A 13,792-nucleotide genomic window follows, 5' to 3' on the forward strand; every position below is an offset into this window, starting at 1 on the left:
CAACACTTCCTGCATGAGTGCAATTGCAATTCTTGGGGGGGGGGGGGGGAGGGAGAAGAAAAAAGAATCAAAACTCCAGGTATCAGCATTTTTAAATTGGGCAGAATGCTGATGAAGACCTGATCTAACTGCACCATTCTTTCAATTGAAAATGCTTGCCAGAAACAGGCATTTCAGCAAGTAAACTGCCAGCATAGTATCAGTTCTGGACTGGAGAATTTCCCGTAAGGAAAACCTCTCTTCCCTGATTGTTTAGGTCAGGGATGCACAATTTGCACTCACACAAAATGCACTCGCTTGGCAGTTGAGACAGTGGCAGAACAAGAGATGATAAAGAAATTTGGTTGTGTTAATCCGGCACTTGATAGGGATTATGGCTTCTATACACATTATAAGGATTTAGGGTCAAACGCTATGCATGTTTAGACAGAAAAATGGGTCAGCAAAATAATTGTTTTCGGGAAGCCCAACGCATTTCGGCCTGTACTTTATTCAGAGGCCTTCTTCAAGTGGTTGTTAGAAGATAGTGTCAGTCATCAGAGATTATCACAGGAGATAGTTATTTTGCTATGGATAATTCTGCCGACACTATCTTCTAACAAGCCCCTGAGGAAGGCCTTTGAATGAAGTACAGGCTGAAAAGCATTGGGCTTCCTGAAAATCAATAATTTGCATCCTGAGAACCCGTTTCTCTTTTTTAACCTGTTTTGGATTCACTTTTGTTTTTAGACAGAGAAGTGCCCTACAACTCCATTCTGGCTGGGGCATTCTGGGAGGTGTAGTATTTTCATCTGTCTAAACATGCATCAGATTGTGCCCTTAGTGCACCTTTTGGTTTGTAACTATTGCAGTGGAATGCTTGCTGCAGATCTACCTCTAACTGTCTTTTCAGATCCAAAGCTTCCAGTTCCACTTTCAGCATCTGATGAAGTGGGTTGTAACTCACGAAAGCGCCTGCTAACTTTAGTAAAATATCTGAACCGCTGAAATAGTTAGTCTATCCTTGTGCTTCACTTCACCCTCGGAAGTAGCAAGCCCGTCACTGTTGAATCGGTAGATCCCCTGAGCGTTACTCGTGCCACGAGGGAGAAGGGTGCTAGCCAGACCACCCACCGGCACCTACCACAAATTGGAGGCAAACGTCTAGAAAGGAGAGCCTTTTGTGTTCATGAAGACTTTGGCCTCCAATTGGTGAAGACGTGTGGTTATAGGGAAAAAGAGTGCCGCTGGTCGGGTGATGGATGGGAGGCAAGCTCTGGTGCTGCTGAAAAACAACAACACTTAAAATCTTTAATGGTTCTTTCTGATATAAAAGGCTCGACGTTTTGGTTTTAATAAAATCCTTCCTCAGGAGCTACAACAGATAAGATTTAAACAGTTAAAAATACAGACAGACATAAGGAACAACACCCATACCAAAACAAGCTTTCTTTCCGCTTTCATAACCAAGATTTGTTTTTAAGACCAACAGAAGATTGTTTTGTTTCAGTACGGGTGTTGTTCCTTATGTCTGTCTGTATTTTTAACTATTTAAATCTTATCTGTTGTAGCTCCTGAGGAAGGATTTTGTGAAATTCGAAACGTCGAGCCTTTTATATCAAAAAGAACCATTAAAGTTTTTAACCGTTTTGAGCAGCACCAGAGCTTGCCTTCCTCCGTTCATCACCCCTCCAATTTGTGAAGGTCAGGGAGGACGGCAAGAGGGGGCCGCAGACCTCATCTTCGCTCTCCCTTATAGGGATGGAGGAAGCCACCGTCTACTGAGAGAGACCAATCGGTCCATGCAGCCCATTATAGCTGATCTTGACCAGGGGCAGCTTTCTAGGTTTCTCAGACAGGAGCATTCCCCTGCTGAACCCTGAGCCTTTTTGCATTAAAAGCATGTTCTCTACCACTCAGCTACGGCCCTTCCCCTAAAAGTAACACTCTAGTCCTTATGGCTTTGAATAAAGGACTGATTTCAACTGGTGAGTAATTGTGTGACTGAACAGGGCTTGATTTCTGTCATCTCTTATTAAAGACAGAGGGGAAGGGGACTGTGCTGGTAACTTTTGCAATGGATGCCACTTCCATTAATAGTGCACCTTTTGTCTTCTGGTTTTAGTGGTGATCTCCAGGTTACTGGCAGTGGCCACTGTACCTTCAACACTGCCCAGAAAGCTGTTGGGAAGGACAACTTTACTCTGATCCCCGAAGGAACCAATGGAACTGAGGAGAGGATGTCCATCATCTGGGATAAAGCTGTGGTGCGTTGCCTTGAGAAAAGGGCTGTTGGCCTAGGAACCCCTCCGTTGATCTTATTTGAGATCCTAGACCAGCCTTCCTCAACCCCGTGCTCTCCAGATATTTTGGACTACAAATTCCATCATCCATACCCATGACTCATGCTGGGAGTTGTAGTCCAACACAGATGTAGGGCGCCACATTGCAGGCAGGTTGTCCTGGACCTGCCGATTACTGGTATGATGAGAGGCAAACATTTGGACAGTGACATGGATCCACAATGTCTGGAGGATAAAACTTGGGGGTACTTCAATCTGTCTGAAAGTCTTGGGAATGAAACATTTGGGGATTTCTCTTGCTTGACTCAGCAAGCAAGTCAGGCTTTAAGCATCTACTGTATCTATCTGTCTCATGATTCCCTACACTTCAGTATGACATGAAAGCATCATTAATATTATTTTTAAGCCTCAGGTAAGGATGTGTGAGAATTTCTTTCAAAGCCTCAGGTACGGATTTATGAGCATGCCTCATTGGAAGCTCCAAGTGAGAGCATGTGCCCGCTGAAAATATTTGCAAATTGTCAAACAAATGCTCACATTTGTCTTGTTCCTGATTCCCAGTTGCTGTTTGTGCACATCTCCCATTTGCGCGAATTTCCTTCGTCAGTTGAATCAACCCCGCTTTAGTCTATGGAGGAAAAGTATGCAGATGAAGACGTTCCTGCAAATTTGTTCAAATTTACTGGAACTTGTGCAGATCTAATGTTTGATAGCTGCTTGACTTGCGCAGAGCGAGCAGCACATTGGTATTGGGCACAAGACGAGCTGCGGGACCACGTTTAGATTATCCTGGCGATCTCAAACATTACTCAGGGCCTGCTCACCTGAGTTGGCCTAGAGCTGTGGTCTTCTACTGGGGAGTGGTGAGACAGATCTCGGCATAGCAGTTGCTGCCATGATGGGTATGGAGAAAATTGTGAAAGTGGGTCCCATGTTGCAGATTGGGAGTCCAAGGTGGGTCTCGGGTCTGGACCAGTTGAAGACTACTGGCCTAGAGGGTTCTTTTAGAGGTGTTGAGGAGGAAATTATATTCATTTATTTACTTATTACATTTTTATACCGCCCAATAGCCGAAGCTCTCTGGGCGGTTCACAAAAATTAAAATCATGAAGAGCATAAAAACAACCAACAATCTAAAAACACAAATACAAAATACAATATAAAAAGCACAACCAGGATAAAACCACACAGCAAAAATTGATATAGGAACTGATATAGGTTAAAATATGGAATTAAAAAAGCAAAGTTTAAATTTAAGTTTAATAGGTGTTAAAATACTGAGAAAATAAAAAGGTCTTCAGCTGGCGATGGAAGGAATAGAGTGTAAGCGCCACAGCCGGGGTGCCACAGCAGAGAAAGCCCTCTTCCTAGTAGCCACCTGCCTCACTTCCTTTGGAGAAGGACATAATAATGTTTGAGGGTTTGAGGCTACGTTTGTTTGTAATGCTCAGGTTTATAGCTAGAAATTAAGGGGATCTAATAGTCAAAGCATACAATCCAGGTAAGCCTAATATGCTTAAAGTATAACTGCTGACTCCAGTTAGTACCAGTACAGGAAATAGCAATTGACTAAGCTCGTTTATGGTCCGGTTCAAACATAAGAGGAAACCAAGGTTTTCTGCTCTATGAACAAGCCATAATGAGTCCCAGGCTCAGATGCCGCCCTCCCCTCCTATTTTGTGCACCAGAGGAGGGGGAACGGAAGTTTTTGCTTCCAATTTTAAACAGATTGTATCTCCCCATTGTGTACACGCTTGGGGAACTTTGATTTGTTTAAACTCTTGGTTAGTGAGAACAACCCAAGATGAAACTGGCTTCTAGCTTGTTCTGAAACTGTAGTTTAAACAAGCCATGGTTTCCCTAGTCTGGATGTAACAAGGAACTCTGGCTTGTTTAAAATCAAAAGCAGATGCTTCTGATCTCAGGCTTACAAAAGTTGTGGGGGAAGACTGAAGCTTGCTGTGGCTCATTCACATAGCAGAAAAACATAGTTTCCCATTACATTTGAAAGATGTTCTATTTCTAACATATACTGTTGGTTCTGTTCTTCTGATGGGAACATTACCTTTTTGTTTGATTGGTTAGGTGACTGGCAAGATGGATGAGAACCAGTTTGTAGCTGTGACTAGTACCACTGCAGCCAAAATCTTCAACCTGTATCCACGGAAGGGACGCATTGCTGTGGGCTCTGATGCTGACCTGGTGATCTGGGACCCAGACAGTGTCAAGACAATCTCTGCCAAGACTCATAACATAGTAAGTGATTTCAGTAGAGGTCTTTTCCTTTCAAGCGCAAGCCTCCACTTTCAACTAAACGTTAGAAAAAAATGTTCATTGAGGAGAACACTGTTAGTCATGACTACAACTTCCACCCTCCCCAGCCAACATAGTCAGTGTTCAGGGATGATGGGAGTTGTAGTGTAAAAGGACACCAGGTTGCTTTCCCCTGGTAGTGCATGTGAAAAGGATCTCAGGTTTGTAGTCAATCAAACTGAACATGAGTGATGTGGCTGCAAAAAGGGCGAATGCAATTTTAGACTGCATTAGAACCATCGTTTCCAAATCATGGGACGTCATAGTTCCACTTTATTCTCCATGAGTCAGCCCTCATCTGGAGTACTGTGTCCAATTCTGAAAGAGGTTAGAACCAATTAAAAAGAAACATGCCTGTAAGATAAAACAAATATTGGCACTTCTTAAAGAACCAAGCAAGTAGAAAGGCACAGAGAAGATAACAAAAATGAGTCGATCTGGAGCCAGAAATCCAAAGACAGGGTCTTTTTGGTAGCAGCACCTCATCTCTGCTTGGGATTCAGTGTGGATACATAGTGGGCCTCACCTGCTTTTTCTTCTTCTAGTCTGTGGAGTACAATATCTTTGAAGGCATGGAATGTCGTGGGTCACCACTGGTGGTCATCAGCCAAGGGAAGATAGTCCTGGAGGATGGTAACCTTCATGTAACTGAGGGCTCTGGACGATACATTGCCAGGAAACCCTTCCCTGACTTCGTTTACAAGCGCATCAAGGCAAGGAGCCGGGTGAGTACAAAGCCGCTGGACTCCTTGAAATTGAAGTATGCCAGGTCATAGGATCTAAACCTTCCAGATTCACACCATTAGGGAGCCATGTGAATTTGTTACAGGAAAATCTACCAGGAGTCTTGTAGTACTGTAAAGACTAGCAGATCTCTTGTGGCAGAACCTTTCATGTGCTAGATCTCCTCTCCCTTCTGTCAGATAAGTGAAAATAGACATTTGTAATAACAAAAGAGGGTATGTGTCTGTCCGTCCATCAGCTCCATAACACATGAAACTTGGCATGCATACAAAGGGGACTCTAGGGATGTACACCTCCAGGTGATTTTGTTTTTTAAAAATACATTAATTAATTTAAATATGGTCATGTGGTTGAAGTCTTCCGTAACATCTTCAGCCTCTAGGGGGAAGACTTCCCAGTACATAGTTTTGCAGTCTATACAGCTTGAAGCCAGGAGAGATTAGATGGCCGAGGGAGAGAATTATATGCCTGTCCTGTCCCCACCCCCTGCTATGGGCCACCCTCCTCAGGGGGCTATAGGAGTGCACCATCACAGGGGCTGTGCCGAAGAGTGCCAGAGGGCTTGCTTTCGCTCAGACAGGGTGGGCACAAGGCATCCAACTCTCCAGCCATTGCCACTGGGCCCTGGCTGCGCGATGGGTCTTACCAGGTGTACAACAATGCCACTGGTGGACAACAAGGCCCTGGTGGACAAACACATGTGCCTCCCAGTTTGTGTGTTAAAGTTTGGGTAAAAGTACTAGGCTACCTTTTGCTAGAGGTAATCCATTAGCAGACGAGGCTGAGCCAGGTACATAAGCAATTACAAACAGGCCCAAGCACAAAAAAACAGGGCTTGGTTTTCTTCTCCCGGAGCTAAATCCAGTTTTAAATCAACATGCATCAACATAACACGGACGGCGTGACTGCAGCTCTTGGTTAGCTAGGAAGAGAAAAATCCTCCAAGCCAAAATGGATCTCTTTCATACGCTGCCCTCTGCTGGATAACGTTGTATTCGGTTTGGCTGATTTTCCTGCATCTTACGGGTGTTGGCTTCGTGTTGATGGATGTGGGATTGGTTCACATGCAGCTGGGACTGATGCTCGGTCAGGTTGAAGCATTGGGGCTGCTCTCCAAAACAACGTGTGCGAAGGGAAATGTCCCGTCAAACACAGTGGGGCTTTTCCCCCAAGCTGGGATTGTTCAGCTTGGGGAAAAAGGGAGGCTGAGGGGAGACATGATAGAGGGTTACAAAATTATGCATGGTATGGAGAATGTGGACCTGGAGAGATTTTTCTGCCCTCTCCCATAGTACTAGAACCCAGGGTCATCCCATGGAGATGATTGGTGGGAGAATCAGGAGAGATGGAAGGAAGCACTTCTTCACTCAGCACAGAGTTAAACTCTGGAACGCGCTACCATAAGATGTGCTGATGGCCACCAATTTGGATGGCTCTAAAAGGGAGTTGGATAAATTCCTGGAGGAGGCAAAGGCTACCAGTGGCTACTAGCCCTGATGGTTATGTGCTGCCTCCAGTATCCAAGGCACTAAGCCTATGTGCACCAGTTGCTGGGGAACATGGGTGGGAGGGTGCTGTTGCACCATGTCCTGCTTTGTTGATCCTTGGTTGACAGCAGGTTGGCCACTGTGTTTTGAGCAGAGTGCTGGACTAGATGGACTCTTGGTCTGATCCAGCAGGGCACTTTTCATGTTCTTAAGACTTGCTTTTGAGTAGACATTTATAAGCAGGAGTGGGCGGCCTTCATGGTACAGGCAACTTTCAGATTAATTTCATGCTGCCTGTAGCCCTAAGGTCAAAAGCCCTCTGTGTGCAATAAATTTGGACTTTTGGTAAGAGTGATCTGCCCCTTTCCTGGCACCCCATTAGGTAGGGAGGGGAGAGGGAGAAAGAGAGAGAAGTGGGTGGTCCACGCCCACTTGTGGCTCTGGCCCCACCCATCCACCGCTGTCTTTGGCTCCAATCACATTCAGCAAGTGGCTCACGGCAGATTTCCCCCCAAAGCAATGTGGCACTCAGTGCGTGCATTCGCGTGACCCGCTAGCCTATTCCAGGCGACAGTGCACGGCTTGTGTTCCTGACAGGTGATCAGACTTGTCGTGGCTTCTTTCCCTCTCTCGTTGCATCTCAGTCCTCCACCCAGCATCCCTGGGTCCTGTGAGGCAGAAGCATCCTGTTTGCCTGTCCTGCCCCCACGCCCTGCTTCGATTGCTAGCCCTTTTCGGTCACTGGCTTTTTTACTCCCTCTTTTTCTTTATTCTTCTTTCAGTTTCTCACAGTAGCACTACAGTGGAATAACTTTATGGCACCATGAAGAAATATTTTAAAAAGGGGTGGCAGCAGGTGCAGGGGAAGCAGCCTATGAGAGCGGGGATGAAACTGACCTAGATATTGACAGAATGCGGAAAGTAGTGAAAACATCATGTAGGAGCAGTGTGTGTGTGTGGGGGGGGGAATCGCCATAGGCACAACTCGCAAATGGCCCTATATTTGGTCTCCTTTTACTGAAGTTTATATATAATTTTCTTTTTCCCCCTCTTTAGAATGTTGTAAGATTTGACTCTGAGGCCTTTAAAGCATGTAACTATACTTGTGATTTTTAATTTTTCCCCCAGTTTTTTGTTTGTTTTGTTGAAACTAATGATAAAAAATGATATTTTTTTTTTTAAAAAAAGAAACTCGATGACCCCAACACCTGTCAGTTGCTCCATCGGAATAGCTTTATAGCACCATGATTTATTTATTTTATTTTTAAAAGGGAGAAGCGCTTCACATTTGCAAGAGGATGCCCAGAATTTAAAGGGTGTTACTGGCCCTTGGTGGGGAGTGAGTTGTTCTCCTTGGTGCCCACTGTTCTGTTTCCCAAAACCTCCTGCCTTATTGAAAGACAATAAAGAGGCCTGCCACTTAATCCACAAAGCTTTATTCAGGCAATAAACATCTCTTCCCACCTGAAGAGAGTCTAACCTCTAGGAACTTTCCTCTAGGCAACTAAGTGACAATTGTCCTTTCAAGAAAAAAGGGAAAGCCTTTTCCCAGAATGCTTTAACTTCAAGGAGGCTGGTTCTGAAGAAGCCTTTGGTGAGAAGCTAGCTGGGCTGACGTTCTCTTGCCTTCCTTTAGCTCCACCTGTTTGAGTCTGCGGCAGACTCTAGGATCAGCTAGCCCTGAAGTGCCCTCCCCCTCTGAAGAATACTGATTTCCCTCAGGCTGGTGTGCACGCATTCGAATTGAAAGCAGGTGGGAACATGTTCACTGCAGTGTAGGACTGGATTCAGTACTTCCTTTCTCCTTAACCCCCCTCCCTTTTCTCCCTTTTCTCCCCAGCTGGCTGAGCTGAGGGGTGTCCCTCGTGGACTGTACGATGGCCCGGTGTGCGAAGTTTCGGTGACACCGAAAACGGTCACGCCAGCGTCCTCGGCAAAGACGTCTCCGGCGAAGCAGCAGGCGCCTCCTGTTCGGAACCTGCACCAGTCTGGATTTAGCTTGTCTGGTACATACCTATGTGAGGCTAAATTATTATGGTGAAACCTTCTTTGTTTTTATTTGTCTAGAGCTCTGGGTCTCCCTTCCTATAGACATTGGGGATGGGGACCGGGGGGAGAGTCTTTGAGGGTAGTTGCTGTTTCAGGAAGAGTACAGAGTAGGGCATCAATCTGTGGAATTCTGCATAACTGGCCAAAGTCCAGCGTAGTAGATTTCCTCAGTATTGCATTTTTAATTTGCTCCAAGGCCAAGAAGAAAGAGAGAAGCCTTATGCCACGATCTGTTTTATTGCCCCTGTACCTCTCCTCTCCATCGCTATGAATGGACAAAAGAGTTCCACTGATTTTATTAGGGATCTAAACGTACTTACTAGGGAGTAACAGCGTAAGCAACAAAGCAGAGGTGTCACCTAAGCCATCAGGCTGCTATGCTAGAGGATCTACGGCCTACTGGGAGATTTGCTTATTCACAACAAGGGATAGTCGTCAATGTTACTCCTACTTAAAGTAGACCCATTGAAATGAATGGGGCTTTGGTTATTTATTTATTTAAACATTTGTATCACTGGGATCTCAGGGCAGCATACAGATAAAATCAGAGCAATGCAAAACAATAAATGATATACACAAATTAAAACCAGGAGAATTTTTTAGAAGCAATAGAAACAATTATAACTGTGCAAACATGGAGAATTTAGCTCTCAAAGGCCTTGATAAAAAGCCATGTTGGGCCTCATTCCACAACAGACTCACTTAGGTTCTTTCATTTCAATGGTTCTACTCTAAGCAGGGCTGACATTGGATACTGCCCAAGGAACAATCCTAAATCTCCACTTAAGAGAGGATTCAGATGTTCCAGTCTCTCCTTTCAGTGACTTGTGCAGTCAGATCTGTGCATCATTTTTTCCTTTGAAGAAATTGGTTTATTTCATTGAAATCCTGCCTTTCCACCCCAGCCCAAAATGGCGCTTAAGGCAGGCCAATAATAAAATCCAGATTAGAAACAAAATCTTCATGAAAACATAGCGTAAAAACATATATATTAAAACACGGTTAAAAACACAACAGTAAAAAAAGTAGAGTAGGCATCACCCTGCAAATTAAAAACCAGTTCAGCAACAGACCAGCTTACATGCCAAAGGCCTGCCTGAATAAAAAAACATCTTTGCCTGCCAGTGGAAGGACAACAGAATTGGTGCAAACCTAGCTTCCCTTGGCAGGGAGTTCCAAAGTCTGGGAGCGGCCACCAAGAAGGCCCTCTTTTCTGTCCCCACAACTTCTATTGTGTTGTAGATTCTGGTTGCCATTACACAAGGGATCTGCAGCTCATAAATCTGGAAGCTCTGAATGGTGGATTCTGAGGCCACTGTGCTTTTGACAAGTTGCTTCTATCATGCAAATCCCACATATTTTGCACATGAGCTCATTGCATACAATTTCCCTTTTCCAATGGAGTCATGGAAAGGGGCAAAGAGTTACCTTGGGCATGGAATTCCCCTCCCTCCACCACAACCACTGGAAATGGCCCCAGGCACCTGAGTTTTACCAAACAACCAGCTACACATTTTTAAATCCTGCTTGTCAGCTTGTAAGGACCAGCTTTTTCTTTTTTTTTTTTTAAGCTTGAAGATCCTGAGTAATTCTACTTCTGCTTCTAAGTTCTCCATTTGCTGGAAGACTCACAACACTCTTGATAGCAAGCACACAGTAAAGAGATGATAGGCAAAGGCAGGTGGTTAAAAAGAACTTGAGATTGTGCAAGCACCTGCACACACACAACTCAATTTTACTAATTTATTTCCAATATTTGCATACCACTTCTCAATCAGAATGTTTCTCAAGTTGGTTCATCATTGCCATCATAGTCATAACTACCATCATCATCCTTAAAAATGATACCAACTCAAAACAATTTAATTCAAATGACAGCGGGCAATTACAAATTACCAAAAAAAAAAAAGAAAACCGGGCAAGGAAAACCACAGATCGAACAACACCAGTAGTGTCATATTACCGAAATGCTCAGGTAAAATCAAACAGAAAAGAAAAGCCGCAATGTCGTTAGCTCCCCTCCAAAAGGAAAGGACCAAAAATGCAAAGCTGACCTCATACAGGAAGGAACTCCACAGTTTAGGAGCTACCAAGGAAAAGGCCCTGCTCCTTGTCAATGGCAATCTAAGCTCCAAAATTGATGGGACGTGGACCTGACTGTAATCTCAGGGGAAGGGGAGAAGGCCATATGGAAGAAGCTGCTCCTTGAGATACTCAGCTCCTGCACGCACATGATGGAGAAGGAAGGGATGCAGCTCATTGGTAGAGCATATGCTTTATATGGAGAATGTCACAGGTTCATTCCCTGACAACTCTTGGTAGGGTGAGGAAAGATACTTGTCTGAAAACCTCAGTGTAGACAATCCTGAAGGGCCAATGGGCTGGGCCCCATTTAGGGCAACTTCCTGTCTTCCTGTGATTATGGCTTCCCTGCATGGTTAGAGACTTTCTAAAGCTGTATTCTGAGACAGCAGGCTTAACTTGTGAGGTGTTGGGTGAATTGGGTGATTTCTAAACGAGAAATCAGAACACCCTCCCAGGATTCCCTGAGGGAAGCAATCGGAGTTACACTGGTTTATGAGGTCTTTTTAATAAATAAATAAATATCCAGGAATGTACAAAACCTGGCATCGCCTTAGAGAAGGCATTTCCCATTTCCCATAAGTCTCTCCTTAGATGCTGCCTTTTGTGGATGTGCGTATGACATCTAAAAACAAGGGGAGACTGTTTTTTCCCCTCCTTCCTCTGTATGCTTTTATTCAATGTAGATCAATTCACTCCAGCAATTAAGAGGAATTTGAGAGAGCCCAAGTTTATCATATAGATGCGCCCCCAGATGTACGAGATTTCAAGCTCCATATGCTGGAAGCACGTGGAACTTGTTCAGTGTGGGACGGCAGTTAAATGAATAATTTTAGGTCTATGTACATGCTCAGGTGGTGTTGTTTTTACTGTGCTCATCTCTCTTTCTCTTTCTCTCCCCCCCTCTCCCCCCCCGTCTTCTCAGGTGCACAAATTGATGATAATATTCCACGCCGTACCACGCAGCGCATAGTGGCGCCACCCGGTGGCCGTGCCAATATCACCAGCTTGGGTTAAAAAAACAAAACATGGGGGGGGGGGGGAAACATGGCCGCTTAGCGGCACATGGAAGAGGGTGGGGCACTTGAAGACCCTTTTTTGATTCTTTTAGAGCCTGTGATGGTTACTGTGGGCAACTGTGGGTTACTGTGGGTTAAGGCTTAATGGAGGCCTCAGTCTCCCTCAGCCCCCTTTGTTGTCAATCTCTCTCCCCACACCCTCACTGTCGTCACAGAACGTATTCACTTCCCCATTCCGGCACATTTGGGAACAACCCTCTCTGTTTTTGACACATGCGAGATGCGAAAAAGGCAAACATTGAAGAGTAGAACTTGGGCTTATTGTGACCATTAACATCTTTTCCTTTTTTATTATTTTTTTTATTTTTCCCTTTTTTTATTTTTATTTTTTTTAAAAAAGGAAGGATAAAGTGAATTTCTTGGGAGCTGCCTCTTCCGTTTTACTTTTCCGGGTTTTTTAAATAAATAAATAAATAAATGAAGGCATGGGATTAACTGTTGAAAGAAGGAGGAAAGGGACTAAGCTGGATGTTTGCGAAACTGGATTTGCGGCCGTGCAGCTTAAAATGGGACACAAGAATAATGATCCAGATGATGCCTGTTTCTACCCTCCTTTCCAGTTCAAGGAAGGTAGAGCGCGTGCTGCTAAGGTTTCAGTCCAGGAGTAGTGGGGAGCAGGGGGCGGGGCGGGAATATATCCCATCCTGGTTTGGGTCTCTTAATACTTCTAAACCTTTCTGGAATTGAAGGATTGTTTGTCTTCCTTTTTGTATTTTTTGGTGTCTCTGTGTGTGTATGTGTGCACTTGCTCCTGCATGTTGTGTTGTGTTCTGTTTTGAGATGCCTTATTTTGGAATTGAGATCATCCTTCATCTTTCCTACTCACTACAGTCCTGGGGTCCCTGTCACAGAATCTGTAGGTCGCCGGTAGTATTCAGACATTCACGATTCTTGGGCCGACTTGACCTTGGTTTTTTGTGGGGAGTCCAAACGATGATAAAGTGGTTTCCTGTTGTTCTTCTCCTAAGGCTACCAGATTCTGGATAGACTGGGTCACCTGTCATTGGTACCATGAAATCTCCATCAGTTGGAGACAGCCTCTCAAGAGATCATTCCAAACCACCCACTTCTTGTGGGTCTTTGAAGGGTTGAGACCTAAAATCAGAAGATCTAGCCAAGGAGTATGCTGCCAAATGACCCCCACTTTATTTTATTTCAATATCTCCTGGCTTTGAGGGACCTTTGGGTGGGGGGAAGCAATCCATTTAAAACGCATGAGGCTCAATCCAGTCATACCATGGATGCAGAGGTCATGACGAAGCCTGGATTCCAGCCCCCTCTCTCGTGCATGCACTGTACCAAGCTCATACAGGCGGTGGGAGGCCTGTGTGCACCTCTCTTCTTCCTTCCCTTTCCACACAGTCAAGGAACGCAGTCTCGGAGATCGAGCTTCTTGACTAAGTGGCAAAGAAAGACTCTACAGAGTTACGGGCGGTGGACATAGGGCACCCATTTCCTGAACCACCTTGGTAAGGTGCCTGTGCGCAAGACCATCTGTACATGAAACGGGGCATGGAGGAAAACTGGGCTCTGTGATTCCAGATGGCTATCTCTTTGTGTTCTGTGCCCTTGATAGAACTGGATCTCTTTGTGTTCCGTGCCCGTGACAGAACTGGATCTGCCTCCCACTGACCCTTAAATCACTTTTGCCAATAGAAGGCATTGCAAGATTATCAAGTCGATAAGGTGTTAAGGTGCAGTTAAATCCTTCCTCCCTGTTGAAATTCACCGTTGTGCAGAGGCTCCACCTCATCTG

General features: G+C 44.8%; 1 protein-coding gene across 5 annotated transcripts in view; it reads left to right on the forward strand.

Moving 5' to 3' along the window:
* DPYSL2 (dihydropyrimidinase like 2) overlaps window positions 1-13,447 on the forward strand; it is a 92,682-nt gene extending 79,235 nt beyond the window's left edge. For 3 of the 5 annotated variants that reach the window (XM_063139596.1, XM_063139592.1, XM_063139595.1), the window contains exons 10-14: window positions 2,105-2,246; window positions 4,368-4,538; window positions 5,141-5,320; window positions 8,667-8,844; window positions 11,883-13,447. In XM_063139596.1, coding sequence (XP_062995666.1) covers window positions 2,105-2,246; window positions 4,368-4,538; window positions 5,141-5,320; window positions 8,667-8,844; window positions 11,883-11,974 — 763 coding nt within the window. In that variant the 3' untranslated portion in view covers window positions 11,975-13,447. The remainder of the gene's footprint in view (window positions 1-2,104; window positions 2,247-4,367; window positions 4,539-5,140; window positions 5,321-8,666; window positions 8,845-11,882) is intronic. The other 2 variants (XM_063139597.1, XM_063139593.1) reach the window with 1 other exon arrangement.
* Window positions 13,448-13,792: the final 345 nt, after the last annotated feature.

This window comes from Elgaria multicarinata, chromosome 12, assembly GCF_023053635.1.
Source record: "Elgaria multicarinata webbii isolate HBS135686 ecotype San Diego chromosome 12, rElgMul1.1.pri, whole genome shotgun sequence".
In the NCBI taxonomy this organism is placed as follows: Eukaryota; Metazoa; Chordata; class Lepidosauria; order Squamata; family Anguidae; genus Elgaria; species Elgaria multicarinata.